The 19,353-nt window shown below is 47.3% G+C and overlaps 1 protein-coding gene across 1 annotated transcript in view; it reads right to left on the minus strand.

Annotated features, from left to right (window-relative positions):
- The window catches only part of LOC149347401 (uncharacterized), a 58,527-nt gene that overhangs the window by 22,935 nt on the left and 16,239 nt on the right, over window positions 1-19,353 (minus strand). The window contains exons 2-3 of the mRNA XM_089541575.1: window positions 16,844-16,959; window positions 6,353-6,473 (exon numbers count right to left, since the gene is read on the minus strand). Of these exons, the coding sequence (XP_089397701.1) occupies window positions 6,353-6,473; window positions 16,844-16,959 (237 nt within the window). The remainder of the gene's footprint in view (window positions 1-6,352; window positions 6,474-16,843; window positions 16,960-19,353) is intronic.

Here is a 19,353-nt window from a genome sequence, read left to right on the forward strand (position 1 = left end):
TTGGCTTCACGGGGAGAGTCCTGGGCACCGGCAGGAGACATCAAAACGACTCCGCTCATAGAGGCAGGCCGCTGAGTTTAGATGTGAGAACTGCGACTTAGTATACATTTCCCATGCGAATGTGTTAGAAAACCGTGCGTACAATGAACCTGTAGAAAAGATAAACTTATTCGACTCTCCTTACATCGTGTGGCCAAGTTGTTTTTCGCAACATGAGCTTGCATGATTCGCCCAACTGCAGAGTATTGGGCCGATAGGTATTTGAACAGCATTGCGTTGGCGATATGCTAGCTGTTACCTGTAGCTTGCAGAAAATCTGAAAACTCCGAGTACTCTAACGTTCTGCCGACTACGCTTTCAACAGTACCGATTTCCGACGAGTTACGATTCTTTACATCAGAGCAGGTATGACGACACATCACTTCACAAACTCAAAGCTCGGACCTATTTTCGACAAGGTTTAGCTTGGACAGCAGTAAGTAACCCTTTAACGTAGAAGTACAGGTTACGCCGCAAGATTTCGTTGGGCTATTAGTCAATACGTTGCTCTTTCAGTATTAGAATACGGACCGTAAATACGGTTCCACACGTGTCTCCATTTTTCCGTCCATCATTTTGTATTCGAAACGTTCTCAGCCTCTGCATAGGTCACCCGCTCTTTGACATCATCAAAGATTGATTTGCTCTCTCGTAGGAGCCCTGTGTCCATGCATTAGGATAAAATTGCTTGCGCTTGAGCCGCAGGCTATAACGGCCATTAAAGCTAATATAACATCTCAGTGCTGAATTCTCTGATTTTAAGTGAAAATACCTGACTTTCATGTGTAGGTCGTACGTGTCTTTCCTTTCATCGTCTTACATTAGAAACAAGTCCTAGACAAGTCCCAGGCCATTTGCCGTGATGAAAGATTTGCTTCCTCTCAAATAAGGGTCCTAAGCAGATACATCCATTAGGTTAAATCAACTTACGTTTACACTGCAGACTGTACCCTTTAACATCGCGCAGGGAAAGCCCTTTCATCTCTAGAAGTTATTCATGGCGTTTTATAGCGCCTTCCCTGAATGTACACTCAGCAAGAAGCGGAAATGGAATCGCTGATCGCAATGCTCGAAGCTGAAGGTGGTCTTCTGGCCTGTGCAAGTACGACGGTGATAGCACAGAGCGGAGTAAGCGATGCTCGGAACGGGATCTGCCAAGTGCATTAAATCCCAATCTCTTCCAACGAACCAAAAACAAAAAAAGAAGTACCAAATGAAACAAGACGGCAGCAATCAGGGAAAGAGCATGGCGCAACGAGGTAACGCGCCTGTCGTTCCTTTAGGCAGACAGCGATTGAATGCAGCCTTCCTCCCATTCAGAAGTGGAGCCGACATCAACACAGGTGCTCATAGATAACGCACACTGGGCCTTGTTAGCGTCAATTACTGCAGGCAGCCGCAATCACTGTATATCATACAGCGATGCGAAGGAGAGCTGCTGTCTGTCTTGCAGACAGGAAAGCTTTGCCGCAGAGTGTCTCAGAGCTTATTAGAACTGCGAATGACGCTATAAAGCTGGTATACTTGAAAATCAGGGCATCAGTGCTCGAAGTGGTCCGCGCGTTACAAATGGACGCTAGGCTACTGTTCTGAGTGCCGTTTGCCGCACTATCACGATTTCGGAACTTACGGAAGTGATCTAGTCGCAAATCATTGTTTTATGAGGGATGTCTGATGCCTCACATCCTGTTTCATTGGTGCAGGCGTTATCTTATTTTGTAGAGCGAACAAACTGTGATACAAGGTACAGTGTTGCTTTACCGCGGGGGCAGGTAACCATAAGAGATAACTATGCAAGAACTCTATTGTTTCGCATGCTTGTACATCCAACACACTGCGCTAGAAAACAACGAAAAAAGGGAAGTAAAACAAGCCACGGATGTTTTGCGCTATGTTATTTCCTTTCGTTCGTTGTGTTTCTGCCCTCCGTGTTCGATTTATACCCAAATAGCTCGAGTTGTATTGCTGAAGCTTCTTGTACATGCAAGATCATGTTTTTTTATCCCTGCTTTGTACGTTTATTCTTGTTTTCTGATAACAGCTTATAAAGCCGCTCGATCCCGTTAAGCCTTTAGTTGACAAATGTTGTAATCACGTTTGTAATCACTCTACTTGGCAAATACTGCGTGAGAGGGAATGAGCAGGGAACAGTGGCGTAGCCAGAAATTTTGTTGGGGGGGGGGGGGGGGGCTCATGTTGCAGCGCGCCCCCCCCCCCCCCCCCCCATAGAATTTGTGGAGGGATCAAACGCAAGAATAATGAGTGGATTGCCATTGACAATGCAGTTGTGTATTAGATAATGCTACGCATTGTCCAGATAAGGGAGGCAGACATAACTGATACCAATGCTCCCATGTTTTTGCGCATGTAATAAGTAAAGAAAATATCACCCGAAGTCTAGAACTATATCAGTCCGAAAGTAGTGCATGCCGCTGATATGAAAAACGTAAAGGCCATGAAATTAACAAGTAGAGGACAAATACTTTAATGAATGTTTGTTATTCAAGAACCTTTACATTTTTGTACATACACAACGGCCAGGGAAAAATCCCAATGACGCTGTCCTTCATTCCAGTATACTGCGCAGCAGCAGCTGTCACCGGCCGGTCATGTATTGCGAGTAAGTGTACCGAAATTTTAGTCGCAACAGCGCACATGTATAAGCGAGCAGTTCTGCAAACCACACATTAGAAGTGCGAAGATAAAATCGAGTATTAGAAATGCAAAGATACAACTTGATAAAGGACAAAAAAGTGTCCCTCGAAACAAAGTCACTATATATAGAGAAAACCTGGCCACAAGATATTTAAGTACACGTATGTCTCTATTAAATCTACATATCTAAGTAAAAGTCACTCTATATAATGCGTCAAACAAGGCAAATAAACATCTTGCGCAATCACAGATAGTGAACTTTAGACACGGCAAGACAGACGATCCAGGCAAGAACTATACTGTGATAGCAGAAGTCGCGATATGTACTTGGGCCACGCTGCGCTCGGTGACAGTTCGAAAAAATTTCGGGCGGTGGGGGGGGGGGGGGAGATATTTTGAGAAATGTTTGTTTTGCATTTGAGGCGTAGGGTAAGCTACTGCTGATATCTGTGCATTACTATTACTTAAGTTTTTGTTAATTTAGGTCGATTTCGGAATTGTCTGTACTTTATGCATTTGCCGATTATTTCAATTTATCCCTTTGCTTACACGCCCTGTAACAGTTACCTGTGTCTCGTCAACTTGTATGTTTGCCAAAGATGCACTTGCGCCTTAAAAACCCATCGTCATCAACTGGTATCTTCACAGCTTCATCCTAGCTTCGTGCTAGGAAGCCGGCCAAACCATTTTGTAAAATACAAGCGTTAGCCCTATGCTTAGAGCTGTGATAATACGCACATTAAAGGTTAAACAGCTTGTAGCCGATCACACGGGTACGCATTTGTAGTGGACGGAACAGCCGCTGAACTTTCGGCACAACATTCATGATTTCATACACAACATATACAAGCGCGACGCATGGGTCTTGCCTCTCCAGCATTGTCCAAGATGTGGAAGCCAATCGTTTAGACCCTATAGCGCACTTCTCAGTATGGAGAGACATTCCCTGTTTTGCATGGCGCCTGTGTGGCGCTCTTTGGAGCTTGTGTTTGTTAAATGAGCAGAGACAACAAATTTTTATCGTTGTTTCTTACTAAGCGCTTACTGGTGGGCGAGTTGGTTCGACGTTAATACTAAAAGGCGCCAAAAAAAGAGACGGCAGACGGTGAAGAAGGTATATAAGAAGAAGGTATAACATGTGCAAGACAGCAATAAACATGTATTTCCACGTGGAATTCACCATAGCACGTTAAATAACTTTTAGTCAGGTTTTACTCAGTGTTGCTGCAGTTTCGATTTCGACGGCCGAACGATGGCTGGGACAATCACACACAGGTTAGGACAATGGTGAGGTTACATGAGGTTACGTGCAAAACCCACCAATGCCAATCTTTTGTCGTGCCGGCGCCGGCGAGCGCAAGCGCTGAAGTCAACTTGTCTGTGACGCCATATCCACTCCATACAGCTGTTAAAACCGACTCCGAAGTAACATGAGAGAAGAAATTGTGCTATAACATGTACAGCGACGCCTCTACTCACGAGAGCCGTGAACTGAACTGAAAGAGCCCTCTCTGCTTTGAGGGACTGCAAGCTGTTCAACGCTGCTTTGTCTTCGTCAGAATAGAGTCATTGCTCTCTGCTTTGATGTGGTCAGTGAATTTAGTCCAACATTTTTTTTTAACCTGTACGCATCATGAGCCTTCACATCAACCTTCCTCTGAAACTGGGAGGCACGACCACGGTTCATGAGGCGAGCGTTTGGTGTGAGGACTGGCTGATTGTTTAACCGAAAAGTTGGAGAGCAGGAAGAAAACTTGTCAGAAAATTTACTTTTGGACAAAATTTACCGTGATTCACATATACCAATTCGTAGGAGAAATTTTCGCGAAAGTTCATTACTCCTGCCCCAAGCCAAACAGTTTTAAGCAGTCTCCGTCGGCTTTGTATGCATTCACACTCCTAACACGAATACGCCTATAAGGGAGTAAAGAAGGAATAAGCTGTCTTCTAGCGCACTTCCTTTCATAATAGGGTGTTATAGAAGAACTTACTCTTTTTTTTACTCTCTTCTGTTTAGAGTGCTTTTGTAGCTTCCAGGTTAACTCCTCATACAGATGGCAGGAACTGTGCTTAGTAGAACTGACTGACGGTTGGCACAGGCTGCTCCAAGAAGTTCTTGGTAGGTCATTGACAAGTTTTTCAAAGTCAACACGCCAGTGTTCATTGATCCCGTCATGAGCCCGGCTGCCCAGAAGCGCATGAAAGTGGGAGCTGGTTACCTCTTTTCCGCAGCGGATCCTCGGTTGCGGTTTCTATACAGATAAAGTATAAGACGCACACCTGGATCTGGATTTGGTTCTGGCGCACCCCTGCAACCAAGCGACGCCACTCAGGCATCGCTCAGCACCGTTGGCATGCTTTCTCAGTGGCAGTGAAGACACGCCGAGAACAACACATTGATGCACTATGACATTGGTATTCGCATTGCTGGCCGTAGACAAAGCAAATTTGAAGATCAGTTCTTTTATGTCTGACGAGAATCACAACTAGGCCTAAGTGCAATTGTTCTCATGGCAATGCAGGTTTTCTGCTGAAATGTCACAGCAGAGTCAAACAAATACAGTTGTGGTTGCACGGCAGTGGTGCATATATGTACATCTTTTGCATGTGTGCGTCGTTTAGCAATGTTAGAGGGTTGGTGTAAAAATTTCTAGCTATTATTCAATCCAAATGCGGGTAAGCGAACACACATGAACATGTGACATGCGAAGTACCTTAGTGAGGCTACTTCAAGGTTAAATACCAACAAAACTAATCATTACAATCTTTCTACCGTTCCTGCACTATACCGCTATATCAGAGCTGAAGATTTTGCAGCCTCTGCTTGTGAACAACCAGAAGTATAGACTTTTTCTTGTAGTTTTTGTCAGCATTCATACAAAAAATTTGAAACCGTCAGCATTAATTTATGACCGACAGGGCTGGCACATAGGCAAATGTACAACTCTATTTTTGTCTGTGACACTTTTTATAGTTTTTTGTTTTAATACTGCAAAATATTAAACGTTGCACTGTGTTTACCCGAAGATGGTCGAAGGAGATGCTCGCGAACACAAAAATGAGGTCTAACCCTTCGTCTACATAGTATTTTATGGGTCCTTATTTGTTTTATAAACGCGCCTAACTGCAAAATGCGTTCGAAACTGTACCTCTCACCGATGCGGTGAGAGTCAAAATGTCGCATGAGATTTTCTGCTAAAATGTCTTATTTGAAACTAGAACAGGTACCCTGCATAGCTTAGACTACGCCAGCAGCCATTCTTTCCGCGTGTTGTCTGCACTATTTTAACGCTCACAAAATAGCTTTTCGTGGTTAAACTTGTCCTTATAAAAATTGACTACATAGCCTGAATATACTTCTTATATTTCCTTCCTGCTATCTATTCGTAGTCTGTCGACTGTCTGCTGACAGAAGTCTACTAAATGCATATGACCATAAATCGACAGATTGTTCATGTCTAGTCTATAGGATTTGTCTATAGAAAGTCTGTACACTTTATTGAACAAAGTTTATGGAGAGTCTATAGAGAGTTTAAAGATATTTCCGTAACGGTTGCACGTTGCTGGATGTGCTTTTTTAACAAGAATAAACATCCTTCGTACTCCACTGTTATTTTACGGTGAGCAAACAGGATTCCGTGCAGGGAATCAGACCCACCTGTGGTTTTTTCCGGGGGCTCTACCGTGTTCGTTTCGTTCTTCGAAGCAGCCGTAGTTTTCTCGGGAGTCTCCACCGCGTTTGTTTCATTCTCCGAAACTGAAAGTGCAGTGGAAGGTGCCTGCGCAAATGAAAAAGTCCGTTCGGTCAGAATTCACTTGAATGACTGAGCGATCTGCGAATGCCGACAAAGGAAGACTGTGCACCCAGTGTAAAACCACATCAGAAAGGTTTCTGTCGTCGCCAGACGTTTTGTGTTATGTTTTCGACCTAAAACTTGTAGTAGCAATAGAATTCCCTGCTGAAAAAAGTTGCATGATGGTAAACCTCATAGAGGCTTCGTCATAAAAAAAATCATACAATTTGTATGATATTGTAAGATATTGTATGGCATTTGTTTGATAACTGTATGATTTGGGAAAAATGTATGACATTTGTAAGATAATTTTGCGTGATTTGTATGATAATTGCATGACAAACTGTATGAGTTTATTGCATCATACAACATTTCTCAGCAGGGTTGTATGTGCTTACTAAAAAAAATTTGTACAGAACTAAAATACTACAGAAATAACTACAGTGCTACAGAAGAATCCTACAAACAACAGAAAAATATATTGTCACGATGAAGCTGCAAAATATTGCTATGAAGAAGAAGAGGGCAGTGGCGTAGGACGGAGCGCTCGCGCTAGGCCCACAGCCATTAAATCATATTATCATCTGTCATCATGTCGTCCTTTTCCTAGGCTTGCCGCCTCGTAACAATATTTGTAGTATTTTTGACACGGTTCTGTCGTTTTTTTTTCTACTGGGCAGTGCTCATATGACTGACGCCGATTGTTTTACGCGCTCTTCTTCCCACTACGTGCTATAGCCGAATAGAGTGGCTACTTACCCCCCCCCCCCCCCAATCGCAGCAAGATTTCAGCAGCTTCCGCACAACGACGTTATCAAGTAAAACAATAACTAATTTTTGTCTATATTTACCTACTCATACCCTACAACTCTGGACAAAAGTATTTTATGCGAAGCATATTAACGTAGGTTTCGGGCCTTCGCGCGACGCCCGGCGGTGGCCACCATTGACCTTCAAGTGACCTTCAAGTAGGTCAGGTGACATGACGTCACGTGATGACGTCACATCGGCTGCAGATGGGGCCTCATATCGCGCCGTCGGACGTCGCCCGGCGGAGGCCTCCACGCTTCGGTTCGCGCCGTCGCGCGCGACGCGGCAGCGCCACCATCGCTGCATCACGTGATATGTGACGTCACGCCAGGGATGAGGCGGCGCGCGCCCACCGTCGCGTCAGTCCCTTCACTGGGTCCCTGGTCACACCGGCGTCGAGGGCAACGAGGACGCCGACTCCCTCGCCAAGGCTGCCCACAACGACGGGTCGCCCGTAACCACCAATGTGGCCCCGCATGATTTTGCCCGGCATCTACTAAGGCGAGCGGTAAGGGCAAAACACCCTGACAGGCGTATCTCTGCGTGCAGGCCCTTCCACCGGCTCCCAGACAAGATCCCGCGCAGAGAACGTGCCCTCCTGCTGCGACTTCGGATCGGATGCTCATGGACGCCGACACGCAAGTTCGTAGTTGGTATGGCCTCCTGCCCTGCCTGTCCATCGTGCGGGGTACAGGCACTCTGGGTCACCTGTTGGGTGCATGTCCTACTTTTGCTCTGCCTCGTAGCCGTCTCTTTGCAGGTTACCGTGCCCTCGGCCTGCCAGCAGACACGGAGGACCAGCTGCTGTTCCCGGCCCGGAACCCCCTGCCCGCCTGCCGGCTCCTGCTGGCCTACCTCAAGGAGACCGGCCTGGACATCCTTCTGTAGCCCGAGGAACCTGGACCTGCAGCACAAGGCCTGCGGCCTCCTGGACCTGCAGCCTTGGACCTGGACCCTTCTAGACCTTCGGCTCCTCCCAGCCACATGAAGGTCTAGGAATCTGCCTCCCCCAGCCCGGTGCTTGCACACTATCCTAGTGCACCGAGGCTTCCCCCCGCGAGCTGTTGTTGCGGCGGCGGCGCTACTCCAAGACCCCTCCCCCTGCACGGACACGGACCGCTCCCGTCGCGGCGACGACCAAACCCCCTCCCCTCTCCCCTCCCTACATCCCCCTCCCCCTTCCCCTGGTCCCCAAGAGTGATGCCACCAACTGGCCAACATACGTCGGGACCAGTATCCCCTCCCAAGAATACCCCAAAAAGTAATCAATCAATCTGTGCCCGCAACCGCGCCAGCGTCTTTGCGCCGGGCGTGTATGCGGTCAAGATGCCTCCAAACGCTAAGGACATGCTTCGCATCCACTGGGCTTAACCTTGATAAGCCTCCAATTTTTTTAATGAAAAATCGTTTATGAACGCAATTTTTTCATGTAATGCAAGATTTGGCTGTAACAATCAATATACCCGCAGATCACTCGCCGGTAGTCTTGTTTTTTTCTATTAATGTTTTTGCTACCGTCAAAAGCGTTTCCCACTGGTTTTCTATGCGATTTCTTCGATGCAATCGATGGGAACACTTTAAAAGAAAGATTTTGCTACCTATCCGAAGAATGGTTCACAGCCTTCAATATTTTACAATATTTCATTTTTCTAAATTTTTGCCCGAGAATGTTTGACATGTGTGTTGTTTTTCCTCCGCTGCGAAGGACTCCTACATTTCTGTCTGTATGTACAGTCCGGGACAAAATATTTTTTGGATGTAGATACACAGGAAAGAAAGAAATTTCGACAGAAATGTTGTAGCACTAACTGAGGCAAAGGGAACAAGACAAGCACAGCCCAAGTGTTTGTCTGGTTCTCTTTGTCTCTTCTTAGCGCTGCTACATCTTTTCTGTGAATATGCACTGGCCAGCCCGTATCAACCCTCTTCTAAAAGATATTTTCTCCGTGGCCAGGGGAACCGGCTGAGTGAAAAACCTGAACAGCATGAAGAAACGTGCATATTCCAACCAATAGATAGACTACCAGCTGTCAATGTAGCGAAACAACGGAGCGATATTTTTTTCGTACACCGGTACCCCGCAAGATTTTGCTCCCTGCCTGCACTGCATTAACTCAGTATCACCTGTCTGTTTCTTAAATCAAATGTAACTGCGCCTTTCTTTGCTCTCCGCGATTTGCTTGTTTTCTCTTTTTCTTTCCCACATTTGATTACCCCGTCTGGGATATCTTAATTTAGCGGTAGTTTTGAAAATAGCACACCCTCTCCGGCCCGGGTAAGCCTAACGAGGCTAGGAATTAATTTTTCTCTAAGTGTTTCGCTACCGAAGACGAGCTGAGTTCGTCCACACAGTTTGTACCACTCCCTCCGAAGACAGGATAAGCACGTCGTCGCTCGAGCAGGTTATCACCCCGCACCGAAGAAGAGCTTGGTTGTCTAGATGCTTCTAGTTCCCTTTGACAACAGTATATGAGGATATAAAAAATAGAAACTAGCTTCATGGGTCGGCAGATCAGGTAGAAAAAATTGTCAGTGGTTTAGCTCTGGTTAAACCTGGAGGGTTTGACAGGAGCCGAAAAAACAACATCTACTCCAGCCTTTTTGCCTATTCTCTTCAAATTGTGGGACACAACATGGACATAAGGTATTACTGCCAGATTTTTTGTTTGGAATGGGGGACAGCTTTTCCCTCCTTCAGCTTTTTCAATATTCCTTGAAGTGGCGCATGAAGTGGCGGTGAATGATCGCATTAAGTTCCTTGATCTGACCTTATATTTTACTGATTTCCATGTATGCTGGGCATTTGACCCTAGGGGTAAAAAGCCCCTACTTCCGTACAGCTCAGCCCATTCGAAGCTTGTGAAAAGAGGCATTGTGGCGTCATGCTTTCAAAATGCCATGCAAAAATCCTGGCCACACAAGTTTGAATTTAGTTTCTCCAATCAGGTTGATAGGCTAACAGACGCAAAATACCCCCTTCATATTCTGGCATCAGTAGCAGAAGGAATATTGAAAAAACTGGAGGGTTGCGAATGCAACGAGGAAAGAGAGAGAGAGGCAGTGGAGAGCGCACCGTAGCGGCGGCGGCCCCGGCACGCTAGCTATGCACTGCTACTGCGCATGCGCAACTGGCGAGTCCGGCGGCGGCCCCTCCCAGTCACCCGCGCAGCGACGGCGGCGGCGCGCCAGCTGTGCGCCGTGTGACGTCACTGCTTTTCGCGCATGCGCAGTATGGCCTTTCCTCGGCTCCGCGAACTGGCTCGGCGACTCCCGTAGTGTTACTTCCGCAACAATAATTTAAACGCTGTTAAGAGGCAACTAGATATGGCGGCTTGCTGTGGAGACTGTTCCCGCGGTGACGAGCCTGCCAAAACAAGCCAAAAACAAAGGTGTGTCGATGTTTCCTCACATTCAGAAGCCGAAGTCAATGTCTTTTGAATGCAAGAGTGATGCCACCGAGCTGTTGTGTTTCACTTCGGAGTCGACGGATTCTGAAGACGAGGACGTTTCGGTGGGCCGGCAGTGGACGAAAGTCATCGTTAACAGTCGCGCGCATTCGCCATGATTTTACTTTACAGTCGGGAAGGAGACGCATCTGGATTTCAGGCTCAAAACAGTGGAGATTTGGATTGGAGAAGACCTTCAGCCTCGCTAACTAAATAAGGAAGCATTTGTATCCGGCGATTCGACTCCAGGCAAATGGGTGTCATTTTCCACGGTACCTACACGGGACTGCTTCATTCACAGTACCTACACGTGGCTGAGGGCGACAAAACAAAAATCGCCGCCGCGGTGGCTCAGTGATTACGGTGCTCGGCTGCTTACTCGAAAGACGCGGGTTCGATCCTGGCCCCTGCGGTTGAATTTCTTTGGAGGAGAAATTCTATGACCCGCGTACTGCGATGTCAGTGCACGGTAAAGAACCCCAGGTGGTCGAAATTTCCGGAGCCCTCCACTACGGCGTCTCTCATAGCCTTAGTCGCTTTGGGAAGTTAAACCACATAAACCAAAAAACAAAAATCACGTGACACTGTGCGCGGTGCCCTTGTTTGAGAGTATCATGCTAATGCAACCCTTTAGTTGCCAGTCCGGGTGCGAAAGTGAGATTCCCCGGGCGAACGTTTTCATTATGACCACAACAAACTTCCGAAAGAGATGCGCGCAACATCCGATCTGTGGCAGATGCGCTTCTGTGAAGCCGAACTTTAACCTGTGATAACCTGTGATAACCAACTTTCGTTGCATTTTCAGTCGTTTATTTTAGTCTTTTATGCCTAAATCAGGTTAATTTTTTCGCTATTTCTGTCCTTTATGTGTCCTTCTGTGATAATCTGTGATAACCAACTTTCGTTGCATTTTCAGTCGTTTATTTTAGTCTTTTATGTCTAAATCAGGTGAAGTTTTTCTCTGGTTCTGTCCTTTATGTTTGTTGTAGAATGAAACAGAGCTATAAAGAAATCGTCCTTTTTATTTTTGGCAAAAGAGTTAGAAAGGTAAGGAGATAAGAGGGCAGTATTGCAGCTTCTACACTGACAAATACACTGACTTCGCCGACTACCCACCCTGCAGAATTTGGAAACAGGTAGTGTTAATCAACAATTAATGTGCCTCGATCGCTTTCCTCGTGCATATATTTACAACCTTCAACTATTCCGCGACGTAGTATCGCTTCGGTCCGGTTTGTTTGCGCCCGAAAGCGGAGTGGTTTAGTTATCCTCTGCCGTTCCTTCGGTGCAGATCTCATCAGCGATGACCCGAATAATTAATGAGTCGAGGCGCTCTTGATCAAAGACGCACCCTGACGAAGAGCTCTCGCCAGCCTACCCTATCACCAACCGAGCTCCAGGCATTTTTATTTTTGTACGTTCCTTACGTATACGCCGGCATGCTTAGCTTGCCGGTGTCGGTATTTCTGGTCGATCGCGAGGCATTGGAGGAGGCTAAAGGTTGGTCAAGAAAGAATATATTGGAATAAATATTACGTGCAATGCGTCAAAGAAAGAGAACACATCTTTACCGGCGGCGAAGCAGCAGCGTTAAACCAGCTTGCTTCGCTGAACGGAGATCACCCAGAGTACAGCTGAAATTTGGGCGAGTCGGTTTCCGCTCATTAATTTTACCGCCGCTGTTGCGCTGTTACATTACAATGCACAGAGGACGCAATCTGTCTCCTGCGTGGAATTCGCCCACAGTTCTCCCCAGCTTTCAGAATTCTGAAGGTGCGGATTCATTCTAAAAAGCATCTCAATGATCCATGGGTGTCTAGACGAATTTCCTCACTTCATTATTGCTGTCAGAATGGGCACCGCACCTTAAGGTTTCGGCATTTCCACTGGGCATGGAAAAGATAACTTTGTGCCTGTCCTGTAAAGGCGACATAGTCAGATTTACCTGTCCGCGGACGACACTCATGCAATGAAGGTCAGATCAGTGGATTTAAGCACCTGTATAAATTCCTACGCTGAAGTGAAATTCGGTTTTCCGCATCGTTCGCGAGTACAACAGGCTCCACTTGCTTTGAAAACGTATGAACTCAAGTCGTCTGTCGTCGAATTATTTACTTTCGTGCTTTTTCTAGGCGTTCTATTTCACCACGAGTTGACCTTTTATTATGCATGCTATATGCATTCTTCTTTATTAAGTACAAGCTAAGCGGTCTGATTTACCATTTTATGCCGCATCATGTCTAAAAATGGCAACTCACCTTTTATGCGATCAATGTTTCATAGCTTAAGTTCTTGTGTGATAAGCGTTTACTGCCGTTGGTTTCGAACTTCCACATTGTACTGTATTCGTAACCTGACAGCAATGTAAACAAACTCAAACGAAGTGTGCGTCAGCAGGGGATGATTTACGTTACTTAGCAAATGAAATTGCTGTGTAAGATATATCTACAATTAGGCGCGGGGGGGCGGGGTGGGCAGGGGAAGGGGTGTGAATTTGCTATTTGTTGCGAAAGCAACACTACGCGAGTCGCCGAGGCATTTCGCGGAGCGGAGGAAAGGCCATACTGCGCATGCGCGAGGAGCAGTGACGTCACACGGCGCACGCTGGCGCGCCGCCGCCGTCGCTGCCCGGGTGACTAATAGGTGTCGCTGCCGCGATCGCCAGTTGCGCATGCGCAGTAGTGGCGCATAGCTAGCCTGCCTGGGCCGCTGCCATGGAGGAAGAAAAACTAGGAGGGACCATGACGTCACAATCTTGAAGCCTAGTCATAAAAAATATAATGGAAAGCATCATGGGAAATAGGCCCTCACGTGACAAGGCAGTGGTAGCTCTTAGCTGGATTTCGGTTTCGGTTTCGCTCTCTCGCTGTACGAGCAACTAGGCGACCATTTGCTTGCGTTCACTGACGGCTCCGTGGTGAGCGCAAACTACTCGCTCGCCGCAGCGGCCACCATCCCCGAGCGACGCGTGCGCTGACTGCGGCGCAGTGGAGACACTTGGAGCACATGCTCCTTCGCTGTGCCGCTTCTGCAGTGCCGCGTCGCGAGATTCTCGCGGCCTGCAGGGCGCTGGGAATCATCCCGGACAGTCTCGAAGCGCTCCTGTGGCCGCGCGGCACTGCGCGCACCCGTGATATTCTAGCCTCTATACCCGTGACAGAACAGTGGTGAGCCTCTGTGCGTTCATCGAACAGGCGGGCTTGACTTCCCGCTCGCTCTTCGCCAGGTAGTGAACGCGTGACACGAATGCTCCGTGGGTGCTACCTCCGACGGTATACGCGGCCGGGCGCCCCACCCCGGCCGCTAGTGCAGTATGCCGCGCGCGCGATTAGTCCGAGACAGGACGCTACGGTTTACTTCTTTTTGTAAGTGATTGTGCGCAGTGGCCGGGAGACCCCGCGCAGGGGCAGACGTAAAGCCGCCGGCACTCTCTCTCGACAGCAAGAGAGAGAGAAATACTTCACTGCTGAATTTCACGTCGGAACCGCCTATGTGCGCGCGCGTATTCGACACGACTTGTGCCTTGAGAATAGCGGAGAACGGAGGGCCCATGGGCGGGCCGAAGTCCGCCTGCCCGAGAAATAGAATCTTGCGCAGCGCGCCGGAGCGCTCGTTCAACACGTCCGTCCGCCGTGAGCGCCCTGGAAGCCGCTGGGCCCTTTTTTAGAGGCTCGTTTCTTCGCCTACTCTAGAGTTCTCCGCTCATAGCATGCGCTGAAATAAACGCTCCGTATGCGTGTATAACGACGAAAGGAATTCCTCTCCATTCTCTTTATGAACCACAGTAGAACAGTGACGAGGTCGCGGCCGCACCCTTTGATGAAAAGTTTACCCGCAGTTTTCTACAGTGCACCCAAAAACTCAAGAGTGTAATCAACAGAGACGCGGAGCCTGCAGACAACCTCGAGCTCGGTACGCATTCCGCCAAAGCGCTGCGCTGCGCTACTTCGGAGCACGGACGTTCACTAAAAAGCACCGCTGGCTGGCAGTCTGGTAACTGTGGAGGAGGGCCTATTTCCCATGAGTCAGTGCGCAAAAGGGCCCTCGGCAGCGGCGTCAGAGGAGGATGGCTTGCAGAGGCTGAGCGCACTCCCTCCTAGTTTTTTTACCTCCATGGCCGCTGCCGCTGCCGCGCGCTCTCCATCGCCTCTCTCTCTCTCTATCCTCGTTGCTTTCGCAATCCTCCAGGTTTAACCACGGCTAATCCACCGCCATTTTTTTTTGAGGGACAGAGAAGGAACTGACAGGAAGGTGGTTTCGACGAAGTTCCCAAAAGATGACGAGGCTAGTAATTGATGACGGCTGTTACCCCTGGCTGTTACACTGCCATTTTCAACGGCCGTTTACTAAACCAAACAGGCAGGTCGGGATACCTTTGAGCACGTTGTTTACTCCCTAACGGCTCATAAGTGCACTTAAGGTCGGTCGTCCCACTTTAACGATTCAAATGGCACCATGGCCGTCGACACTTTCGCTTCAAAGGTCGAGTCAGGGAACTTCTCCGCGGCCATATACACTAGGGCATCGCAAGACACACTGGTCTTCCGGTTTGCATAGACTCATTCTATAATACAACATTATGAAACGCTTTTAAACATGCAAGCAGGTGAAACACGAGCGAAATACCTGCGACCAGACTTTGAAACCATTCTTTGCTTCACTGCATGTGTATCAGCTCGCAGAGTGTTAAGCTGTGGCTCACACTGCAGTGAAACATTTCGCTGAAACGTGTCCGACATTCTTGGAAAAAAAGTTTGAATATTGAAGTTATTCTTATAAAGGTATTAAAGGTATTGTTGAAGGTAATATTCCATTCTTTCAATGTGTATCAAAATCTTTCTTTTATAGTGTTTCCATCACTCGCATCCAGCAATTCAGCCTGCCATAGGAAATCAATGAGGAACGCTTTTGAAGACAGAAAAAGCGCTAACAGCAAAAAAAGGAGAAGACTGTTGTCTAGTGATCTGCGGATATATTGATTGTTATAGTGAAATCTTAGAATACATAAAAAAAACGTTCATAAACAGGTTCCCATTCAAGAATACTTTTGTCCAGAATTGTTGGACACACATACACATACAAACAGAATCATTCACTAACGGGCCACTGGTCGTGCTATTAGAAAATGAAGTTCAACTGGCTTCCAGCAAAACGTCCATGTAAACGTTGTGAAAACACAGCGAAAACTTCTCTTGTAACCGGAGCACAAGAGGGCTGAGAACTAGATATCTCAATTAGGAACTTTCTAATGAGCTTTCCTAATGTTCTCTAGGTACTGTCGTGTCCTACTTCAGTGTTTTGTGGCGAATTTTTTTTTTACGCATTTGGTGAATCACCGTGCTTCCTGAACTACTAACAAGTACGCTGTGTTTAGGTTGCACAGGAAAAGAAAACTCACGTACCAAGTGAAGCCGATTAAAATTTGATTTGATTTGATTCGAATTAAGTGGATTGATTCCCTGAGCGAAAAAGCTCGGTCAACCCCGGTCAGGTAAACACATCTAGTGGGAACAGGCGGACTGCTTCCAAATCAAATGAATTTACTGCACAAGCAAGACGCAGTGTCAATAGACCGTGAGTGCAATTCCAGAAATACTTACACGTGAACTATGCGAGAAAAAAAAATTAAGGAGCATTACTGAGAGAAAAGCCACCCAAAAGGTAAATGTACTAAAGAAAGAATAACACCCCCTTCCCCCCCCTCCCCGCCCCCACCAAAAAAAAAAACATATTGCGGAAATGTAATTCCTCAGTGTTATGTATTCATTATACGGCACGTGTGTCTTTAATGTGGCTTCGTCTGTCATTGCGGCTGTCTTTCTTGCTTTCATTTGTTCCGATTGGGTGGTTCTTTCCGTTTTCGTATCACATTCATGTTTTCTTCCGGTTTTGGAATGAAACAGTTGGCAGAAGCACTTAACCTCTCCGCCTCAGCTCGAAGTGTTTTCCAGCCGTGTTTTCTGCAAGCTTCATCGCTCCAGGTGCACTCTCCATAGGTTCGAGGAGCGGTAGCGAAAGGGACGTGATCCTCTAAGCTGGGTCAGTTCCAAGATTATTTAGGCCTATGCCATGTCTTTTAGCACGCAATAAAGGCCTTACCTTTGATGTGGTAGACGGCGGGGTCTCAGTTGTTTGTTCGGTGAGGGCGACGGTCGTCAGGAAACTGTCAGGGCTGTCTGGCGACAGAGTGGTTTCCTGGGCAGTCACGGACAAACCTGCCGAAAAACAAACAGACAATCGGTGTTTTTTTTGTTCCCACACAGAAACCCTCTAGCAATGAGCGGAGAACGTTATCTTGCTCGGTAAACACTCACGAATACTGCAACTCAGGAGGCATTTTAAGGCTATTTTGGCGGCAAAGAGACAATTTGCACATCCGACAAAAACCCCAATTCCAAGCTTGAAATGTTGCGAGGATCAGTTCCTCGAAGCCAACTGCACTTGCTGGAATCCGTGAATGTGTTCGCCCGCTAGGAGCATTCGTATTGTTGTGCGAGAATATTTCTGAAGGCGGAATCCTTATACTTAAGAGGGAAGATGTATACCAAAGCAATTTTGTCTATTTTTCACTGCTACTTTTCTAAGCAAACTAAACCTCCCGCTATCATTTTTGCGGCGTCAGAGGAGTTGGTGATGCTGGACACGATGCATGTTAGTAGTAGTAGAAGACCTTTATTCGGCCAAAGTTTACAGGCCGAGCATGTCGACCGCCTGGGCGACCAGAAGTCGCTGTTCTTCCTCCCCTTCAGCGCCAAGCCAGTCGAGCCAGGTGGTGATGGATAAAGAAGGTGGGGGGTAGGAACCCGACTACTGAGCAGCCGGGCAATAAAAGAGGCAATGGGCCAGGTCCGCATAGATACAGAGGTAGTTGGGACAGGAAGGGTCCGATCGATAGAGATAGAGAAAGAGGCGAGACGGGGTGATGACTGCGTTCATTTGAACGTGCCGAAGAAGGCGAGCCTCCGGCACTGTGGGGGATGGATGAGGGCCGAGTGACCACGCGCCGCAGGATGTGAGTTACGGAGTGGCAGGTGGTGACAGCGTGGTGGAGGGCTTGCACGTTCTTGGCTGCATGCAAAGGAAAGCCAAGAACTTTGCACTGCGTGACGACAGGAATGGGAGAGCCAGAAAGGTGGAGAGAGACGAAGTGGTTGTGTGAGCGCTGGTAGGAGGAATGGTTGAGAAGAAGGAGCTCGGATTTTTCAGGAGCAGGAGAGAGGCCAGCAGTGGTGAGAAAGGTGTCGATGAGATCTAGGCCATGTTGCAGGGTGTCCTGTACGTAAAGTGAATAGGCCGAAGGCGGGTTCTGACCGAGATCAAAATAGTAGGGCTTCGCGAATTGTCGCGCCATCTTCAGGGTTAAGCATCAACGCAGAGGCTCGAAGTAGCATAGCGTAAGCTTTACTTTAATCCTAGCGTCGCTCTGTCCTCGGCTTGATAGCGCATGCTCGCCGTAGAACAGTCGCACACATAAACGTTATAAGACTCGGGCGAAGGTGAAGAAAATTTGACACTAACACTTTTTCAGTGTTTTTTTTTGCTATCTCTTCTTCTTCTGAGCCCAGCAACAGACTGGGTAGATGTGTTTTCTTTATGTCCACCGTCGCGGGTTCGGATCCCACCGGCGGTAGTGGTTGTTTTTTCTTCTGCTTTTCTAATCAATTAGGTTTAATCGATAACATGTTTAGTAATATTCTAAATTGATCAACACCACAATATAAATAAATTAATTAAAAAAAAAATCCCCTGTGCCCCTTGGTTTCTGTGGCTGTTGGCTTCTTTCATATTTATAACGAGCCCTTCATTCCCCTTCTCTTGTTTGCTTAATTGCTTAGCGAGGGCCTCGGTTCTGGCAGCCTTGACTCCATAGGAAGCATAAGAGGGTTCTCACGCAGCTTCCACCCTCTCCGTTCGATGACGTTCTACGTCACTACCTGCGGTAACTCAGGACGTTCTACGTCCGCCGCTTATGAACGTGGGTGGCGCTGATGAACACTCTCAAGGTTAGGTTACTTGTAAACATAAATACCCCCGAAAGCAGAAGATTTGACAGCCGTCGCCGTAGCTCAGAGGTAGAGCACCGGACGCGTAATTCGGAGGTCGTGGGTTCGGATCCCACCGGCGGCAGTGGTTGTTTTTTTTTCTTCTGCTTTTCTAATCAATTAGGTTTAAGCGATAACATGTTTAGTAATATTCTAAATTGATCAACACCACAATATAAATAAATTAATAAAAAAAAATCCCCTGTGCCCCTTGGTTTCTGTGGCTGTTGGCTTCTTTCATATTTATAACGAGCCCCTCATTCCCCTTCTCTTGTTTGCTTAATTGCTTATCGAGGGCCTCGGTTCTGGCAGCCTTGACTCCATAGGAAGCATAAGAGGGTTCTCACGCAGCTTCCACCCTCTCCGTTCGATGACGTTCTACGTCACTACCTGCGGTAACTCAGGACGTTCTACGTCCGCCGCTTATGAACGTGGGTGGCGCTGATGAACACTCTCAAGGTTAGGTTACTTGTAAACATAAATACCCCCGAAAGCAGAAATTTTGACAGCCGTCGCCGTAGCTCAGAGGTAGAGCACCGGACGCGTAATTCGGAGGTCGTGGGTTCG

This window comes from Amblyomma mixtum, chromosome 4 (assembly GCF_055824585.1).
Source record: "Amblyomma mixtum isolate Tamu chromosome 4, ASM5582458v1, whole genome shotgun sequence".
NCBI lineage: Eukaryota > Metazoa > Arthropoda > Arachnida > Ixodida > Ixodidae > Amblyomma > Amblyomma mixtum.